At 42.1% G+C, this 21367-nt stretch overlaps 1 protein-coding gene across 1 annotated transcript in view; it reads right to left on the minus strand.

The window, feature by feature from the left end:
• LOC143768793 (uncharacterized) overlaps positions 1-21367 on the minus strand; it is a 204137-nt gene that overhangs the window by 43622 nt on the left and 139148 nt on the right. Inside the window, exons 12-15 of the mRNA XM_077257453.1 lie at positions 11089-11165; positions 10926-11008; positions 4409-4507; positions 1839-1961 (exon numbers count right to left, since the gene is read on the minus strand). Of these exons, the coding sequence (XP_077113568.1) occupies positions 1839-1961; positions 4409-4507; positions 10926-11008; positions 11089-11165 (382 nt within the window). The remainder of the gene's footprint in view (positions 1-1838; positions 1962-4408; positions 4508-10925; positions 11009-11088; positions 11166-21367) is intronic.

Consider the following 21367-nt stretch of genomic DNA (forward strand, 5'->3'; position numbering starts at 1 on the left):
GTGGGGGTCATATTTTGTGCAGACAATATAGTGAGGGGCAATTTTTTATTCAGGAGCATTTTAATGACACTTGTATCTTTAAGGGCATCATGTGGAGATTTTCTGCAAAAGAGCGGAGAAGATGGAAGTCTGCAGAGATGGCCGTGGATGAGAAAACTCTTCATGGGGTCTGGACAAGATGAAGAAAAGAAAGAGAACGACTCCAGAGACGATGTCATATATAAAGTACCTGGATGTAAATGTTATTTGTGATACTAACTTATTCTCATGTTTTTTTTATGTTAGGAGCATTAAAGGGAATGTCCAGGTTTGTAATGAGTATGCAGTCATTCTTTGTGACTGCAGACTTCTGAATTCTCACAGTGCGCACTGCACGCTGTCAGGATTCTCTCATGCTGGGGATTTACATACATGCAGCCATGCGCTGACTAGATATGTGTGGCCTCACTCAATGAAAATGAACTGAGTGAAGCCGGGCACGTCTAGTCGGAATGTGGTCAGAGGTATACAAATCGCATGCTTGTGCTGACATGACTGTCCACCGGCAAGAGAGAATCCTAAAAGTGTGCAGTGCATGAGTTGTGAGAATTCAGAAGCCTGCGATGTCAGGATTCAGCTCTGCAGGTTCCAGTAGTCGTCACATGAACATGTCACTCCTATGCGATTTTCATACTTGTGGTCCTGTGACAACGAGCTCCTCTTCCTGCTTCTCTCAGTTTTTCACTGAACATTGAGAGCATTAGGGAGAGCGGCTCGTGGGTACATGACCAAAATGAATTCTTGCCTTGGGTGCCAGAAAACCTAGATACACCTCTGCCGGTATGCTACTGCGAGCGGTGATTACCAGGTCTGGTAGAGGGATGTCTGTGCACAGTGCAGCACAGGCAGTGAGGCAGGGACTGAGGGTGTGCACAGAGAGAGAATGGAGACCCGGAGACTGCCCGTGTCAGTCTACGCCATAGCCTGGAGCCCTCATTATCATAGGAATATGTCAGTTAATAAATTGTTTTTCTAAAGCTTTATGGTCTAGTTTTAGGTAGAGAGGGATGGTTAGGATGCGCTAGCAAGATGCAGGGACAGGTGGCTACTTGTGGACATGTGCAGTACTTGCAGTGAGACAAAAGAAACACTGCTAGCAGCATTTTTTTCCATTGCTGCAAGTACCGCATTTGCCGGATTGCGGCAAAACCGCAAGTGCCGCACATGTCTGCAAGTCCCATAGGGAATGAATGAGGCCAAACGCAGTGTTGCCGTAAATGATCTGTTACGTGGCAGATGCGGGAAAACTGCCGGATCTGCTGCAAAACGCTACTTTCACATCAGCAATTTTTGCCACAGTCACTGCCGATAGTGTCATACTCACCAATGGGGAAGGCAGCACTAAAAGTGTCTAGGGCAGCATAAACTCTAAATACGGCCCTGCTTATAGCCTGATGGGTTCTTTGCTGCAACAGTACGGCAATTCACAGCCATCCTGATTAAGCAATATCCAGAATGGATCGTTACTGCTACACAACGTAAACTGTTAAGGAAGCCATTTTGGCTATCCTTTCCTACATTATCAAACATCCATTCAAATAGTCCTTGTGAGCGCATCGCACAGTTGGTTTTATTTTTTAAATCCAAGGATACCAGAAGAAAACATACGAGTTGAGAGAAGCACTGCAAACTTAAAAAAACTGTGTTATTTATTCACCTAATCTTCTTAGACATGCAACATGTCAGCTTCTCCATGGATCTTTTTTCAAGCAAGAGCTGATGTGTTGCATGTCTCTGAAACCTGGATTAATAAATAACAATTTATCAACAATGCTACTAAAAACTTGATATAATTTTACCTTAATGGCCTGTACTCTGCTTATCCATTGCATTGCTTTCTTGTCATCAGAATCTCGAGTATGTCTCAAAAGTCCATTATAGGCTTGTCTGAGATGTTTCAGCTCAATTATGACAGCTGTAACCTGTTAGAATAAGAAAAAGCTTATAGAATCAAGAATCCATAAACCAGAACATGTTGTTGTATGCAACGGGCAGAGCATCAGCGCTGGAGCAGCCAGGGATTTAACAACTGAGTGATACTTTTCTTTTATTTAATACATTTTCCGCAGGATTTTCAAATACTCCAGGATGACCTAAATGTACATGCAATTTATTTGCTAAGTTAAAGAAGTTATCAGGGACTATTTTATGAGACTAAGAAATAACAGGCAGGTAGTTGCTAACTATTTACCTGTTCCGCCCTGTTTCGCTACAGAGTGATCACAGACTGCTCCTGCCAGTAGTTCTGCTGCCTTATGTCAAGAAAGTAGCTCCTTCTCTTCCAGGCTGCTCTGTCATTGGTTAACCACAAAATATCCGTTCAAAGTGATAATGACACTTCAGAAAGCTATATAAAAACAATATAAAATGCAACCACCGATTCAAATAAAGTTTCGAGTATCCATCTTAAAAATTCAATTATATTGATACAAAAAATTAAAAACATAATAGTAAGCAGAGATTGTCATGTAGAGGACACTAATGTATTTCATAGTTTGTTGCCCTTTACTTTGAAATTGTAATTTAACCAGGGAACAGAGATATATTGCATAACATGATATCACTGTAAAAGTTTATTATTCCTATTGATTTCTCTGCCTCGCTATTTACCTTTTTCGTCTAAATGGCGTCCCCTACATGACAATCTCTGCTTATTATTATGTTTTTAAATTTTCAAAACCTTATTTGAATCAGTGGTTGCAGTTTATATTGTGTTTATAATGCTCTGTCACTGGTGCATGACTGTCAATGTTATTCTGATTGACAGCCGGCTCCCCGCAGCTATGAAGCAGGGAGCCGGCTGTCAATCAGCATAATATCAGCAGTCACACCACATCAACTGAGCAGAGGGGAAGAGAAGCAACTGCTCTGATACCACTAATAGCTAAATCGCCAGCAGGAGTGATTCATGACAGCTCTGAGCTTGCAGAGATCGGCGCCAGGCACAAAAGACCAGTAGTACTAGTGAGCAATTACTTGCCTGTAAGTTTTTAGGCCCATAAGAAAAAAATTAAATTGTCCCAGATAACTCCATTAAGGTAGCCATACATATCAGGTAGATGTCATTCAAATACTCATTGAGTCAAGCGCTTTCTCTCCTGACGTCCTAATACACAGACACACTAAGTTTGGCAATGCATTCAATGGCAAGAGTGGAGAATGCAGAAAAAATGGTCAATCATTGTTTCCCTCAATATTATCTTTTGATCGAAAATTAGGAGGACCCCATTACACAGTGGATAGGTGGCTTGTCTCCCTGAAATTAGCAGTTTAGTTGATATTACTCTAATGTGTACAGAGGCCTTTCCTAAACTTTGTATGTTTATCAATTCTATATCTAAACTATACTGTCAGGACTCTGAACATTTTTTACCTTTTGTGCATTACTGCCCTTTTCCAACATGGCGTCTTTGGTCTCATGTGCACTTGTCTTCCTGCTTTAAAACTCCACCCCAGCCTTCAGTCTGTGCTAGATTATTCTGCTTTGCATCCAGCTCCTGATTACTCCCTGGCCTTGCACCTGCACCTCCTCCTGTGAACCTGTGTGGGAGATCCTGCCACTCTGCTCTGAGTTCCTGCTGCATACACCAGTGTTCAGTAATCCTCCTTCATCTGCTGCTCGTGTTACTTCCATCTGCATTTGCTGGACATGTAAGCTGTTTGCTGCTCTGCAAAACCTGAGACTATTAACCAGGCCTCCCTGGTTGAGCTAAGATATGTTTTGAACTGCCTTATAGCATATCTATCTGTGTCTGGACTAAGTCAAGGATCTATTCGTGTCAAGTTTCCTCAAGAATAACTGTGCTTCGTAGACTTTCTGTTTGTTTGCATCTACCTCTGAAGTTTCCTATTGACTGCTAAGCTGCATTTAATATTTGCACCAAGTGTTGTGGACTTGAGTTTCTCTCGGCACCTGTTTGAATCACTGTGTGATAATATAAACTTTACCACTTATAAAACTGTGTCCTGTTGTCTTGTTCCACGCAAAGAGTCTCCAGAATTATCCCCTATAATTATTACATATACACTATGCAAAAACAATGGAGGATATTTCTTCATATTTAATTCTCCATATGCAACTATAAAGCCATGCCACCATTTTCAGACACATTGCAAGTGTTAACAATGATGATTTCTAAATATCAAAGTCAACATGAATAGTATTCTAGTCAATGCTTTGTAGAAGACTAAATAATAAATGTATAGCTTATTTTTGTCTGAGGTAGAAGGTAATCCAGCACATGTAAGTAGATACAAATTAAATATTTATTCCAAAATTGTTAAAAACATCAGTATATTCCACAAAAAAAGATTAGGAAAACGGTCTATAAGACATTCAAAGCAGTAGTTTATGGTATTTCATATGTACCTGATTAATTCTCTTATGATAGTTTTCTCTCAGGTCCATGCGTTCATTCAGAAGTTTTTCCACCTCTTCTCTGCTACTTTCACTATTTATTTTATAGTCCTAAGATATAAAGAAGTAAACGAGAACAAAGGATACTTGTCAGAACATAATGAAGGACATTTTGGGACATCTTTTGCCACTTTCTTTCTAGTGCACCAGATTTATTAACAGGGTAAAGTCCTGATAATGAATCGACTTTGGCTTAAAGGGTTGGTACCAAATTTTGAAGTTATCACCTACAGCAAATTCATGATATTCATACTGATCTTGGGAACCTGACGCTAATGAGGCACAGATAAGTGTAGCAGGTGCAGCACGGTGGCTCAGTGGTTAGCACTGCAGCCTTGCTGTGCTAGAGTCCTGGGTTCAAATCCCACCAAGAACAACATCTGCAAGGAGTTTGTATGTTCTCCCCGTGTTTGCGTGGGTTTCCTCGGGTTCTCCGGTTTCCTCCCACATTCCGAAGACATACTGATAGGGAATTTAGATTGTGAGCCCCATAGGGAACAGTGATGATAATGTGTGCAAACTGTAAAGCGCTGCGGAATATGTTAGCGCTATATAAAAATAAAGATTATCATTATTATTATTCATTCCCTATGGGACTGTCAAATAGAAAATGAATGGAGTGAAAATGCTCAACCTACGCTCCCTTCAGACAGGGCTCTTAAGAGAGCTATTCTGGAGATCAGACCTGCAGCGATCATGGAGTTACCTCCTATATAACAGATAAGGGATAACTTTAAAACTTGAAGCAAACCTGGTATGATATGGCATTGCTTTCCAGCACTATCCATAAAGGGTTGTTCCTATGAGCAAAAGTTCAATTTAATTAATAGATCTCAGAATAATAACACAGTTCTGCGACTAAAAAGCTGTTTGATTATTTTCATCTAATTTCCATGTATTTTGGTGTGCTGAAAACGAAAAAAATATTGAAAATATCCTGGACGTCAAGATTTACCACAAAATGCAAAATTCTCTTCAAATTTAGTATATTTTTCTCAATTTTTGGTATTTTTTTATCTTAGGGTTTTGAAAGTCAAAATTACTATTAATTAATTCACATCAATGCATTGAAGATATACAATGCCAAAAAAATATAACTGACGAGGGTGCTCACAGTTGGTGAAAAAAATGTCCTCCGAGAAACTTTGGTTCCTCCCCATAAAGTTCTTCTACCACCTCTCCAGATAAAATTGGGATTGATGAAGCAATTCGTAAAATCACTTCCAAAAGATGGAGAATACTTCAAATACTTGGTCACCAAGTTTCCAGGCCTCTCGGAGGCAAAATTGAAGGAAGGTGTGTTCGTCAGACCAGACATTAGAAGGCTTATAGCTAGTGTTGAGCATTCCGATACCGCAAGTATCGGGTATCGGCCGATACTTGCGGGTATCGGAATTCCGATACCGAGATCCGATACTTTTGTGGTATCGGGAATCGGTATCGGGATTAATATCAATGTGTAAAAGAAAGAATTAAAATAAAAAATAGGGATATACTCACCTCTCCGACGCAGCCTGGACTTTACCGCCGTAACCGGGAGTCGTTGTACCTAAAAATGCGTGCTTGAAGGGCCTTAGATGACGTCACGGCACTCTGATTGGTCCGTAGCGGTCGTGTGACCGCTACGCGACCAATCACAAAGCAGTGACGTCACCTAAGGTCTTTCAAGCGCTTGAAAGACCTTAGGTGACGTCACTGCTTTTTGATTGGTCGCGTAGCGGTCACGCGACCGCTACGCGACCAATCAGAAGCTGCGGATGTCTTCTAAGGTATTTCAAGCGCTTGAAAGACCTTAGGTGACGTCACTGCTTTGTGATTGGTCGCGTAGCGGTCACGCGACCGCTACGGACCAATCAGAGCGCCGTGACGTCATCTAAGGCCCTTCAAGCGCGCATTCTTAGGTACAACGGCTCCCGGTTACGGCGGTAAAGTCCAGGCTGCGTCGGAGAGGTGAGTATATCCCTATTTTTAATTTTAATTCTTTCTTTTACACATTGATATGGATCCCAGGGCCTGAAGGAGAGTTTCCTCTCCTTCAGACCCTGGGAACCATACAGGATACCGTCCGATACTTGGTGTCCCATTGACTTGTATTGGTATCGGGTATCGGTATCGGATTAGATCCGATACTTTGCCGGTATCGGCCGATACTTACCGATACTTTCAAGTATCGGACGGTATCGCTCAACACTACTTATAGCCGATCAAGAGTTTATCAATACCATGACGCATCCTCAAAAAGAAGGGTGGTTTGCATTTAAAGAGGTCGTAGAGAAATTTTTAGGCAGTAACAAAGACCATGACTACAAAAAAATCTTTGGACGAATGCTGAAAGCATTTCAAGCTTTAGGTTGCCTGATGAGTTTGAAAGTGCATTTCCTCCATTCCCACCTTGACAACTTTCCTGAAAATTTGGGAGCTGTGAGTGAAGAGCAAGGTGAACGATTCCACCAGGACATTAAAGAGATGGAAAGAAGATACCAGGGAAGATGGAGCATTACAATGATGGCAGACTACTGTTGGACGCTTCAGAAAGACATTCCAGATGCTACTCACAAGCGTAAATGTACCAAGAGAAGCCTCACAGGGAAGAAGAATCGATTTTAGTGTGTGTTAGTGAGCTCATTGCAGTTAAAAAATGATTTTCATGAAACATTTGTAATAAAAAAATAATTATATGAGTCTATTTTCATTTACCGTATATACTCGAGTATAAGCCAAGATTTTCAGCCCACTTTTTTGGGCTGAAAGTCCCCCTCTCGGCTTATACTCGAGTCATACCCAGGGGTCGGCAGGAGAGGGGGAACGGGGGCTGTCTAAAAATACTCACCTAGTCCAGGCGCGGTCCCTGGCTTCCCCGGCGCCGGCAGCAGCTTCAGCTTCTTCCTGTACTGAGCGGTCACATGGTACCGCTCATTATGGCAATGAATATGCGGCTCCACCTCCCATAGAGGTGGAGCCGCATATTCATTACTGTAATCAGCGGTAACGGTGACCGCTTAGTACAGGATGAAGCTGCGGCATCGGGGAAGCAGGGACTGCACCGCGCCAGGACCAGGTGAGTATATGGGAGGGGAGCGCAGCGCTGCGCGATAGTCACCTTCCCTCGTTCTGGGCGCCGCTCTGTCTTCAGCAGTGACGCTCAGGTCAGAGGGCGCGAAGACGTGGTTAGTGCGCCCCCTCTGCTGAACGTCAGTGCTGAGCATGGAGTGGCGCCGGAACGAGGTGCACTGCAGGTGACTATTGAAAGTGCCGGGGGCCTGAGCGACGGAGAGGTGAGTATGTGATTTTTTTTATCGCAGCAAATGGGGCAAGTGTCTGTATGGAGCATCTATGGGGCCATAACATTTGTGCAGCACTATATGGGGCCATAATGTTTGTGCAGCACTAAATGGGGCCATAATGTTTGTGCAGCACTATATGGGGCCATAATGTTTGTGCAGCACTATATGGGGGCCATAACGTTTGTGCAGCACTATATGGGGCCATAATGTTTGTGCAGCACTATATGGGGCTATAATGTTTGTGCAGCACTGTATGGGGCCATAACATTTGTGCAGCACTATATGGGGCCATAACATTTGTGCAGCACTATATGGGGCAAGTGTCTGTATGGGGCCATAATTAACGTTTGTAGGGCACTACGGTATATGGGGCAAGTGTCTGTATGGAGCATCTTATAGGGCCATAATAAAGGTTTGGGCAGCACTATATGGGGCAAATATCTTTATGGAGCATCTTAGGGGCCATAATCAGCATTTGTGCAGCATTATATTTTGCAAATGTGTCTATGGAGCATCTTATGGGGCCTTTATTAACCTTTATGCAGGATTATATGGGGCATATTCTAATATGGAACATCTTATGGGGCCATCATAAACTGCATGGAGCATTATATGGGGCTCCTGATTCAATATGGATATTCAAAAACACTTAACCTACTGATGTCTCAATTAATTTTACTTTTATTGGCATCTATTTTTCTTTTGACATTTATCGGTAGCTGCTGCATTTTCCACCCTAGGCTTATACTCGAGTCATTAAGTTTTCCCAGTTTTTTGTGGCAAAATTAGGGGGTCGGCTTATACTCGGGTCGGCTTATACTCGAGTATATACGGTACTTTGAGATTTTGTCTTATTTAACATAGTTACTTAAATTGTCAGAAAACGTGATGTCCTATGACAAAACGGAGGTCATTTTCGGATTCAGGGCACTTAAAAACATAAAGATTATGTGGAATAACCAAAACAGCTCTTGAAAAAAATTTTTTTGCAGACCTGTGTAATAAGTTCCACAATTACAATTGGATGTGTTTAAATAAAATGTTCCTGTGTTGAGATAATCTTATAAGATTATCTCAGCACAGGAACATTTTATTTAAACACATCCAATTGTGGAAATTATTATTATTCCTGAATTTATTGATTAAAATGAACTTTTGTTCATGGAAAAACCCCTTTAAGTTGAAAATGAGTCACTCTTAGCTTAATGTTGATGTCCGATTCACTTTCGCCACCATAATCCTAAAAAGTAGTTCAAGACTTCATAAATATGGTATAAATATAGTGATAAATCAACCCATTTTTTAATTACATGTGATTTTACATTTAGATAATTGTACCTAATTAATGACTATAATTTATTTAATCAAAGTCCAGTTCTTCAATAAAGCTGAGAAAGGTGCAACTAAAGGCAAAAATTTGAAGAGATGGAAGTCTTTAAGGAAATTCAAATATGGGACAAAATCAAGGCCGTGTTATTTGCTAACAGTGCACTCTGTCAGTAACAGCATTTGTCTTCTTGCAAATTATGCTTATCTGCATAACTAATAAATGTTCTGATTTGGAGCTACAGAATAGATTTAAATTAGATATCTCAATTATTGTTAACTGGATATAACGTATGACTCTTAAATGCAGCCCTTGATACTTTGAGCTGTAGCTCAAGCTAAGAGGGGAAAACAAGGAAGCTCTTGAGCTGTTTGTGGATGGCCTGATTATTATCCTTGGGTAGTCAACTATACCCTTTGAACTTTCCCTTCTCTGGGGGCTTCTCAATAAATACATGAGGGGCTTCTGCAATCCTTGGGCCCCAGATGACATCACTGATATAATGTGTTTACTGTAGCCTATAGTTGAGAATCTCCATTTTAACTTAAGTCCCCCATACACATTAGACTAATGGTTGCCACACTCACCAATACTGATGTGTTCGGTTGACCGTCTAATGTGTATTAAGGCAGTTGATTTTCAGGGGAGACGTCAGTTAGGCATGTCCTATTGATTTGTTCTCCCAGAGATAAGTCATCGCCAGATATGTTTGGCAATGGCTTTATCATAGAGAGCACTGGAGCACTCAACTGAACAAGCACTCGCATATGGGAGAGTCCAATGAAATGGCTGTTGGATGAACAATCATCTGAAGTATTGTTCAGGCGACAGTCATCTAATGTGTGGATTATGACTAAAACATTTGAATGTACATTTAATTTATGTGCATTACCTTTGCTATCCTAACATTTATGACTTAAAGGATTCCTGTAGTGTTGTCACATTTTTTGTATTTTCACTGTTTGACCAACTATTATTGTTCGTACACTCCCTGACAGAAGTTATGTCGCTTATCCATGTTATGTAAATAAAAGCTTATAACCTGATGTTAAATTCATCCATTGGTTGTATAAATTATTCTTTTGAAAGCTGAAGCCCTCCGAAATGTGGTTTAGGTTAAGAAAATAAATTGGCATCAATGCAGAAATATTGATCAGTTAATGGACACAGAATGGTCAGATTTTGGCAAGACAAAAGTTTTGTCGCCCACAGAAAGTAATGTGATATTCAAACAAATAATTAACTTAAAATACAAATATATGTTGCATAACATTGTTGAATGAAGTTGTGGTGCTATTATAGTCATATTTAATATTTTGTTTGACTTCCATGATGTTGAAGGACTGCATCCATGCGGTTCAACAATGATTCATACAATTTATTAATGAAGACTTGTATTAGCGACGGATTGTGCCGGATGGCCACACATTTCATCCGTCATTAGGTGAAAATTGTTGATCCAGCGGCAGGAAAAAAAGTACAAAGTTAAGTTTTTGTCTCCAGTGAAAAATCGGACAGCGCCGGATCCGGCTATCATGGATGTAAGGAATAAAAAATAGTTGCATCGTTAACCTGCCTAGGTGATTCTTACAACCCACAACCTCAGATCTTCACAAGGTTAGTAGCTTTTATTTGACACGACTGGTTCCCTTTAAGATTACATTTCTATAATTACTTAAAAAATTCAAGATGAGACTAGTGGGGTGTTGCTCACATGAAAAATTAAATACGATTACTATTTTAGCATTGAATTTTTAACATACCGTAAGTCTCATCAAAACCTAGGTATATGGCGAGGCAACCCTTGCACATCTTTAAGTTAGTATATCTACTTTGTCTTGTCTTCTGTATGATTTACCTGGAAGTCTTTTATAGTCCTTAGAAGAAATTTTAGAATCTCTTCCTTTTCTTTACCTAATTTCACATTATTCATCTTAAGACCTTGAAAAGGACAAATAAAGAAACATAAATGAAGTCAATATTTTACATAATGCTTCTCTCTCTACATTGCAGAAACTTACATTCTAATTTACTGAGTAAATCTGCCAGATGTTGATAGCAGGCAACAATAATGTCTGTATTCAATTCAGATCTTTTGCTGGAGAGAAAACAGAATGTCTTATCATCCGAAAATGAACTAAATAGTTCTGACTTCAGCATGCGTTTACTAATTAACATATGCACAATGCTACATAAACATAAGGACAGTCAACATGATACAAATGTTAATTGAAAATTACAACTGTTCTGCAAAGGAAATTATATTACCATTTCAATATTATAAAACATGATTGACGCTGAAAGTGCCCATACGCATTTGATTACCATTACAAACCTGAGTTTTGGCTGGACCGATTGTCTGTTTTATCTGTATGGAGATGTTATGACTCTCTGCCAAAGGTAATATCAGATATTAAAGTACAACATGATCGGTCAGTTGGATGTCAACATACCGAATCCTTTTTTTTAAAATTATTTTATCTTTACATCAAACACATACAACTTATCACTGGAATATAGTATAGTAAGAATTTTGTTCACATTTTCATCATAGTATTACAATACATTGTCAGGCACATCTACGATTTGCGTAAGAAAATAGATCCTATAACATATTACATATATGGAGTGAGATAACCCAACAATACTAGAAAATAAGTAAATGTCCAACCCCTCCTTTCCTTTCACTTCCCTCATTCTCATGAATGCTTCTATGGGGTTGAAATGTCCTATAAACATCTATTAAACCCATTTACCTATGAAGATTATTATTATTTATTTTTCAGACTCAGGATTCAATCTTTCCATTCAGTGACAGTAAGCAGAGAAAGACATGCAAGTTAGATCTTATGCATAAGGCCCGACCCAAGATTAGTAATCAAGAAATCAATCAATGGTGCTGTACATGAGAAGGGGTTACATACATGATACAAATATAAATTACAGTGAATACAGTGAACAAACTAATAATGACAGTCTGGTACAGGGGGGAGAGGGCCCAGCCCTTGCGGGCTTACTGTCTACAGGATAATGGGTAAGGAGACAGTAGGTTAGGGGGTTTTCGGCAGCTCCAGTGGTGGTGAGGTTGTGTCACAGCGGTAACTCGCAGTCCTTCCCAGAGCCCCTCTACTCACTCTGTGGTTTTTTCTCACATCAGTCCGGCCCCCTGAGTGTGTTTCATGCAGCACTGCTGCATCTACATGTGGCATTCATTGAGTCTTAGGGGGGCGTGGCAGGTCTCTGCAGTAATTTAACCCTGCTGTGTCCTGCAGAGATTAGGTTCCCCAGCCTATCCCATGCTAGCAGGGCTGGTATTAGGTAGTCCCTCCTAGTCCCACTCCTCACCTGAACATTAGTTCATTGCCAGTCTGTCTGCTAGCATCCCACATGCATTAGATGAGAGGTGGGAGGAAAGTTCAGCAGGATAAGCGTGGTGAGACTGGGGAGGAGGTGGGATGGAATGGGGTCAAGTACACAAATGGTGAGGTGTGATTTGGAGGGGAGATGACAAATGGGGAGAGGCAGTGGTCTGTTATATTTAGGGGTTGTGGTGATTGTGCAGTAAAGACTTGTCTTGTTTGGTCGATCTTATTGTTGAAATGTGCGGCAATGTCTTCTGCAGAGATGAGGAAGGTCAGAAGGGGCAATGGAGTGTGGAGGAGGAAGTTAAAAGCGTTGAATAACTGGCATTGTGAGAAAAATATGATATGAGGATTGTGAAGTAGACCTGTTTAGGTAAGAGACAACTTGAATGTAAACGTTGCTTTTTTAAATGCCACAGTCTTCTTACCAGTGTACTTTCTTCTAGCGCTGCTCTGCAATACTGAAGCTTTTTTGTGAGGTTGTTGTGCCAGAGTTGTTTATTGATTTGTCGCACTCTGCCATGCATGAGAGGGGTGACTGAGTCAATAGCAGTGTGGCACTGTAGAAAAGGGTGGCTCTGTGTGTGTCGTGGAGTGAAGATATGGAGGATATTGAGAGAATAGAGTCAGGGAGTGTGTGAATGTCTAAGCATGCAAGATTTCTGCGGGGGGTGCAAGTTGCCTGGGGGGCAGGTGAGGGAGACATGAATGAGAAAGTAGACGGTGATCAGATAGGGGAAGAATTGAGGTGGCCCAATAGATGCGCCTTTTCTGGGCAGCTGCGGGCTGCTGTTTTTAGGCTGGGGGCCTATATCAATGTCCCCTTACCAGTCTGAGAATAGCAGCCCCCAGCTGTGAGCTTTAGCAAGGCTGGTTGTCAAAAATGGGGGGACCCTACGCCATTTTCTTAAATTATTTATTTATACGGGGAACAGGGCTTACTGTAGCGCTACTTCCCCAGCGGCCGTCCGTGTGGTACTGATGCGGCACACGGTTGCCACACATGTGCCATACATAGTACACACAGACACGGATATCTCCTTTACCGTTTTTTCCAGTACCGGAAATAAACGGACGTGTGAAACCGGCCTTAATGTTTTGTCAACGTATTTAGGCTTTTTTTGATGGCCGATTTTCTTTTTTTTCGATAAATTCATTAATCAATTAAATTAAATGCTTGCATTTTATAAGGCAAAGACACCTATAAACGTTTTCAAGACACCTTCCATTTACTTCTATTGTAAAATATGGAGCAGCTTCATAGAGAAAAACAACTGAAGAATAGTCAGGTATATTCTTTTAAATGCTTGCAGCCTTTGAAACCTGAAGCAAATTAACAATGAATAAAAGATGGAATGTATGAACAGCAAAGTCATTTTACAATACAAATTAATAGGAAGAGTCTTTCAGGCTTTTTTGATCAATTTTTCTGTCTTTTTTAAGAGCAGACTCACTGTAAAAGACTCATCGAAAAATTCCATACAAGGGCTTCACTCTTTATTTGTCCCCTTCATTTTCAGGGAGGTTGAAGAGTCAGACTTTCATAGACAGCCTCAGACTAGTCCATAGGGCAGTGTTCCCCAAGTTCGGTCCTCAAGAGCCACCAACGGGTCATGTTTTCAGGATTCCCTTAGTATTGCCCAGGTGAGAATTCCATCATCTAGACAGGCAACAATTCCATCACCTGGGCCATACTAAGGAAATCCTGAAAACATGACCTGTTTGCTGGCTCTTGAGGACTGAAGTTGGGGAACACTGCCATAGGGGAACAGCTCAGTCACCTGGTGGAAACTCATGCAGGACTGTGCCCCCTACATGAGCATTACTTGGCACAGTACACTTAATGCAGTATTTACTGATCAAGCCAGCATGTCATTATTAATTTAACAAACTACCCAATTTATTTTTATATCAATGCATAGGTGAATTTGTGAACGATCAGGTAATATTGCATATAGCTAGACAGTGAGCTCCCAATATTAATGTTACTAGTGGGCCCCTGCAAATTGTCGCTTCAAAGAGGAAGAGGACTAGAACTCTAGTGCTTCATATTGGAAGCAGCAATCCTAAAAGTCAATATCAACCCTCTTATGAGCTTTGCCACATGGCTTAGGATAAAAGTCAAAGCCAAAATCTCAATTTGCAGACATTATTTTTCGGGGTACTCTTCAGTGCAAAGTTTGACATCTGATTGGGCTGGGTGAAAGACATCTAACCGGAATCCAATGGCTAACGTTTCTTATGACGGAGAGTGACATGTGGTCCATACCTACAAACAATACATAGTGAACTCTACATTGTACATGTAGGCATAATGGGTCAGATTTGGCAGAGCGCTGCAATATTTACATAACTGTCAACAAGTTGCACAGATGATTCCTTACTTTACTATACATTCTCGTTAGTAGAAGTTAGCTTTACTGTCATGGTTCTCAATGGCAAGAGAACATAGTAAAGCATACAAAAAGGACTAGCTCTTGGAAGATGGGAACTCGAGCTGACTGTGAGCTAAACCTACCGCACAACTAACAGTGGCCGGGTAGCGTGCCTACGTTTTATCCCTAAACGCCCAGCGCCAGCCGGAGAACTGACTGACCCTAGCAGAGGAAAATACAGACCTGGCTTACCTCTAGAGAAATTTTCCCCAAAAGGCAGACAGTAGCCCCCACATATATTGTCGGTGATTTCAGAGGAAATTGACATACGAAGTATGAAGATAGGTTTAGCAAATTGAGGTCCGCTTACTAGATAGTAGGAAGACAGAAAAGGGAACTTCACAGTCAGCTGAAAACCCTTTCAAAACACCATCCTGAAATTACTTTAAGACTCTAATATCAACTCATGACACCAGAGTGGCAATTTCAGCTCACAAGAGCTTCCAGCCTCAGAAATAATCAATCGCAGAGAACTGGAACAAAAATGCAAAACAAACTTAGGACTACAAGTCCAACTTAGCTGATAGTAGTCTAGGAGCAGGAACATGCAACAGAAAGGCTTCTGGTAACATTGTTGGCCGGCATAGAAATGACTGAGGAGCAAGGTTAAATAGAAAACTCCCACATCCTGATGGAAACAGGTGAACAGAGGAGATGAAGCACGCAAGTGCAGTACCACCAGAAACCACCGGGGGAGCCCAGAAACCAAATTCACAACAGTACCCCCCCCTCAAGGAGGGGGCACCGAACCCTCACCAGAACCACCAGGGTGATCAGGATGAGCCCTATGAAAGGCACGGACCAAATCGGAGGCATGAACATCAGAGGCTGTCACCCAAGAGTTATCCTCCTGACCGTAGCCCTTCCACTTGACCAGATACTGAAGTCTCCGTCTGGAAACACGGGAGTCCAAGATCTTCTCGACAACGTACTCCAATTCACCCTCAACCAACACCGGAGCAGGAGGCTCAACGGAAGGCACAACCGGTACCTCATACCTGCGCAACAATGACCGATGGAAGACATTATGAATAGAAAAAGATGCAGGGAGGTCCAAACGAAAGGACACAGGGTTAAGAATCTCCAATATCTTGTACGGGCCGATGAACCGAGGCTTAAACTTAGGAGAAGAAACCTTCATAGGGACAAAACGAGAAGACAACCACACCAAGTCCCCAACACAAAGACGAGGACCAACACGACGACGGCGGTTGGCAAAATGCTGAGTCTTCTCCTGGGACAACTTCAAATTGTCCACCACATGCCCCCAAATCTGATGCAACCTCTCCACCACAGCATCCACTCCAGGACAATCCGAAGACTCCACCTGACCGGAAGAGAAACGAGGATGAAACCCCGAATTACAGAAGAAAGGAGAAACCAAGGTGGCAGAACTAGCCCGATTATTGAGGGCAAACTCCGCCAAGGGCAAAAAGGCAACCCAATCATCCTGATCCGCAGACACAAAACACCTCAAATAAGTCTCCAAGGTCTGATTAGTTCTCTCGGTCTGGCCATTAGTCTGAGGGTGGAAAGCAGACGAAAAAGACAAATCAATGCCCATCCTAGCACAGAACGCTCGCCAAAATCTAGACACGAATTGGGTTCCCCTGTCAGAAACGATATTCTCCGGAATACCATGCAAGCGCACCACATTTTGAAAAAACAGAGGAACCAGCTCGGATGAAGAAGGCAATTTAGGCAAGGGAACCAAATGGACCATCTTAGAGAAACGGTCACACACCACCCAGATGACAGACATCTTCTGAGAAACAGGGAGATCAGAAATAAAATCCATGGAGATGTGAGTCCAAGGCCTCTTCGGAATAGGCAAGGATAACAACAATCCACTAGCCCGAGAACAACAAGGCTTGGCCCGAGCACAAACATCACAAGACTGCACAAAACCTCGCACATCTCGCGACAGGGAAGGCCACCAGAAGGACCTAGCCACCAAATCCCTGGTACCAAAGATTCCAGGATGACCTGCTAACGCAGAAGAATGGACCTCCGAGATGACTCTACTGGTCCAATCATCAGGAACAAACAATCTACCAGGCGGGCAACGATCAGGTCTATCCGCCTGAAACTCCTGCAAGACCCGTCGCAAATCTGGGGAAACAGCAGATAATATCACTCCATCCTTAAGGATACCTGTAGGTTCAGAATTACCAGGGGAAGCAGGCTCAAAACTCCTAGAAAGGGCATCCGCCTTCACATTTTTAGAACCCGGTAGGTAAGAAACCACAAAATTAAACCGAGAGAAAAATAACGACCAGCGCGCCTGTCTAGGATTCAGGCGCCTGGCAGACTCAAGATAAATCAAATTCTTGTGGTCGGTCAATACCACCACCTGATGTCTAGCCCCCTCAAGCCAATGACGCCACTCCTCAAAAGCCCACTTCATAGCCAAGAGCTCCCGATTACCAATATCATAATTTCGCTCAGCGGGCGAAAATTTACGAGAAAAGAACGCACAAGGTCTCATCACGGAGCAGTCGGAACTTTTCTGCGACAAAACCGCCCCAGCTCCGATTTCTGAAGCGTCGACCTCAACCTGAAAAGGAAGAGTAACATCAGGCTGACGCAATACAGGGGCGGAAGAAAAGCGGCGCTTAAGCTCCCGAAAGGCCTCCACAGCAGCAGGGGACCACTCAGCAACATCAGCACCCTTCTTAGTCAAATCAGTCAACGGTTTAGCGACATCAGAAAAACCAGTTATAAATCGACGATAAAAATTAGCAAAGCCCAAAAACTTCTGAAGGCTCTTAAGAGAAGAGGGTTGCGTCCAATCACAAATAGCCTGAACCTTGACAGGGTCCATCTCAATGGAAGAGGGGGAAAAAATGTACCCCAAAAACGAAATCTTTTGAACCCCAAAAACGCACTTAGAACCCTTTACACACAAGTAATTAGAGCGCAAAACCTGAAAAACCCTCCTGACCTGTTGGACATGAGAGTCCCAGTCCTCCGAAAAAATCAAAATATCATCCAGATACACAATCAAAAATTTATCCAAATATTCACGGAAAATGTCATGCATAAAGGACTGAAAGACTGAAGGGGCATTTGAAAGACCAAAAGGCATTACTAAATACTCAAAATGGCCCTCAGGCGTATTAAATGCGGTTTTCCACTCATCCCCCTGCTTAATTCGCACTAAATTATACGCCCCACGAAGATCAATCTTAGAGAACCACTTGGCCCCCTTTATTCGAGCAAACAAATCAGTAAGCAGTGGCAAAGGATACTGATATTTAACCGTGATTTTATTCAAAAGCCGATAATCAATACACGGCCTCAAAGAGCCATCTTTTTTAGATACAAAGAAAAAACCGGCTCCTAAGGGAGATGACGAAGGACGAATATGTCCCTTTTCCAAGGACTCCTTAATATATTCCCGCATAGCAGCATGTTCAGGCACAGATAGATTAAATAAACGACCCTTTGGAAACTTACTGCCCGGAATCAGATCTATAGTACAATCGCACTCTCTGTGCGGAGGTAGTGAACCAATTTTAGGCTCCTCAAAAACGTCACGATAATCAGATAAAAATTCCGGAATCTCAGAGGGAATAGATGACGAAATGGAAACCAAAGGTACGTCCCCATGAGTCCCCTGACATCCCCAGCTTAACACAGACATTGCTTTCCAGTCGAGGACTGGGTTATGAGATTGCAGCCATGGCAATCCAAGCACCAACACATCATGTAGATTATACAACACAAGGAAGTGAATAATCTCCTGGTGATCCGGATTAATACGCATATTTACTTGTGTCCAGTATTGTGGTTTATTACTAGCCAATGGCGTGGAGTCAATACCCTTCAGAGGTATAGGAACTTCCAGAGGCTCTAAATCAAACCCACAGCGTTTGGCAAAGGACCAATCCATAAGACTCAAAGCGGCGCCAGAGTCGACATAGGCGTCCGCGGTAATAGACGATAAAGAGCAAATCAGGGACACAGATAGAATAAACTTAGACTGTAAAGTGCCAATTGAAACAGACTTATCAACCTTCTTAGTACGTTTAGAGCATGCTGATATAACATGAGTTGAATCACCACAATAGAAGCATAACCCATTTTTTCGCCTAAAATTCTGTCGTTCGCTTCTGGACAGAATTCTATCACATTGCATAATCTCTGGCGCCTTCTCAGTAGACACCGCCAAATGGTGCACAGGTTTGCGCTCCCGCAAACGCCGATCAATCTGAATAGCCATTGTCATGGACTCATTCAGACCTGTAGGCACAGGGAACCCCACCATAACATCCTTAATGGCATCAGAGAGACCCTCTCTGAAATTCGCCGCCAGGGCGCACTCATTCCACTGAGTAAGCACAGACCACTTACGAAATTTTTGGCAGTATATTTCAGCCTCATCTTGCCCTTGAGACAGGGCCATTAAGGCTTTTTCAGCCTGAATCTCTAAATGAGGTTCCTCATAAAGCAACCCCAAAGCCAGGAAAAACGCATCCACATTGAGCAACGCAGGATTCCCTGGTGCCAAAGCAAATGCCCAGTCCTGAGGGTCGCCCCGGAGCAAGGAAATTACAATCCTGACCTGCTGTGCAGGATCTCCAGCGGAGCGAGATCTCAGAGACAAAAATAATTTACAATTATGTTTGAAATTCTGGAAGCGAGATCTATCCCCGGAGAAAAATTCAGGTAAAGGAATTCTAGGTTCAGATATAGGAGCATGAATAACAAAATCCTGTAAACTCTGAACCTTCACAGCGAGATTATCCAAACCTGTAGCTAAACTCTGAGGATCCATATTAATCAGGTGAAATCAGAACCATTCAAGGATTAGAAGGAGAGAGAGACGAAGGCTGCAGTAAGCAGAGATGCAAGTGAATCAACTAATGAGCAAACTCAGGAAAAAAAAAAAAAAAATTCTCTGCAGAGTTCTTTTCTCTCCTTTCTTCTGCCAATTATTTTAACCCTGGGCTGGCCAAACTGTCATGGTTCTCAATGGCAAGAGAACATAGTAAAGCATACAAAAAGGACTAGCTCTTGGAAGATGGGAACTCGAGCTGACTGTGAGCTAAACCTACCGCACAACTAACAGTGGCCGGGTAGCGTGCCTACGTTTTATCCCTAGACGCCCTGCGCCAGCCGGAGAACTGACTGACCCTAGCAGAGGAAAATACAGACCTGGCTTACCTCTAGAGAAATTTTCCCCAAAAGGCAGACAGTAGCCCCCACATATATTGTCGGTGATTTCAGAGGAAATTGACATACGAAGTATGAAGATAGGTTTAGCAAATTGAGGTCTGCTTACTAGATAGTAGGAAGACAGAAAAGGGAACTTCACAGTCAGCTGAAAACCCTTTCAAAACACCATCCTGAAATTACTTTAAGACTCTAATATCAACTCATGACACCAGAGTGGCAATTTCAGCTCACAAGAGCTTCCAGCCTCAGAAATAATCGCAGAGAACTGGAACAAAAATGCAAAACAAACTTAGGACTACAAGTCCAACTTAGCTGATAGTAGTCTAGGAGCAGGAACATGCAACAGAAAGGCTTCTGGTAACATTGTTGGCCGGCATAGAAATGACTGAGGAGCAAGGTTAAATAGAAAACTCCCACATCCTGATGGAAACAGGTGAACAGAGGAGATGAAGCACGCAAGTGCAGTACCACCAGAAACCACCGGGGGAGCCCAGAAACCAAATTCACAACACTTTACCTTGTTATTTTCTACATATTTTTATATGTAAAATATATATTTTCTTAAGTACAGTATATAATATTTTTTTTACATGATAAAATTGGCTAAAAAAATGTTTTACAGTCCACATTATGAAACGTATAACATTAGATAACACTAACAAGCATGAATTACCCTAATGCACTGGAATGGAACCACTCATTTAATCATGGCTTGAATATACTTCATTCTGTCTGTGACAACATTCTGCAGTATATGGGCATTAATTCAGAGGAAGACACAGACAACTCGGGGTTCCTGGCATAACAGCGAAATAACACATTCAGTTGGTACATCCTCTAATATTTTAAATTAATAATGATGACTATGAAAACATGTTCTCACTTGTACAATGCACATTTTATGCTGTGTAGTTTAGAAATAGTAAAAATTCCACACTCAAAAATGTTATGCTAGCTGAGCTCATTAGAAAAGTGTCGGAAACCTACGTACAGTTTGCTCAAAAGTATACATATACAGTATGTGGCACCCCAGGAGTCCAGATGCCACAGTGGCAATGCCTCCCTCACAGGGGGTAATGTCATGCCGGGAAGCAAGAAGAGTTCCTCTTAACAGGTAACACTGGCATACAATACCTTTCCTGACTCCAGACCAGAAGGGGGAGCTCTAAACCCGGTTTCAGGGAAATTTCCCTATAAGTTCTGGTCAGGAGGTGGGGTTAGTCAGTAAGTCAGAGCTAGTGAAGGAAGAGGAAGCAAGTGAGGAGAAGCTGGGGATAGGAGCTGTGACTGAGCTCACCCCAGGACTGAGGGCAACAGACCGG

Source organism: Ranitomeya variabilis, chromosome 1, assembly GCF_051348905.1.
Source record: "Ranitomeya variabilis isolate aRanVar5 chromosome 1, aRanVar5.hap1, whole genome shotgun sequence".
In the NCBI taxonomy this organism is placed as follows: domain Eukaryota; kingdom Metazoa; phylum Chordata; class Amphibia; order Anura; family Dendrobatidae; genus Ranitomeya; species Ranitomeya variabilis.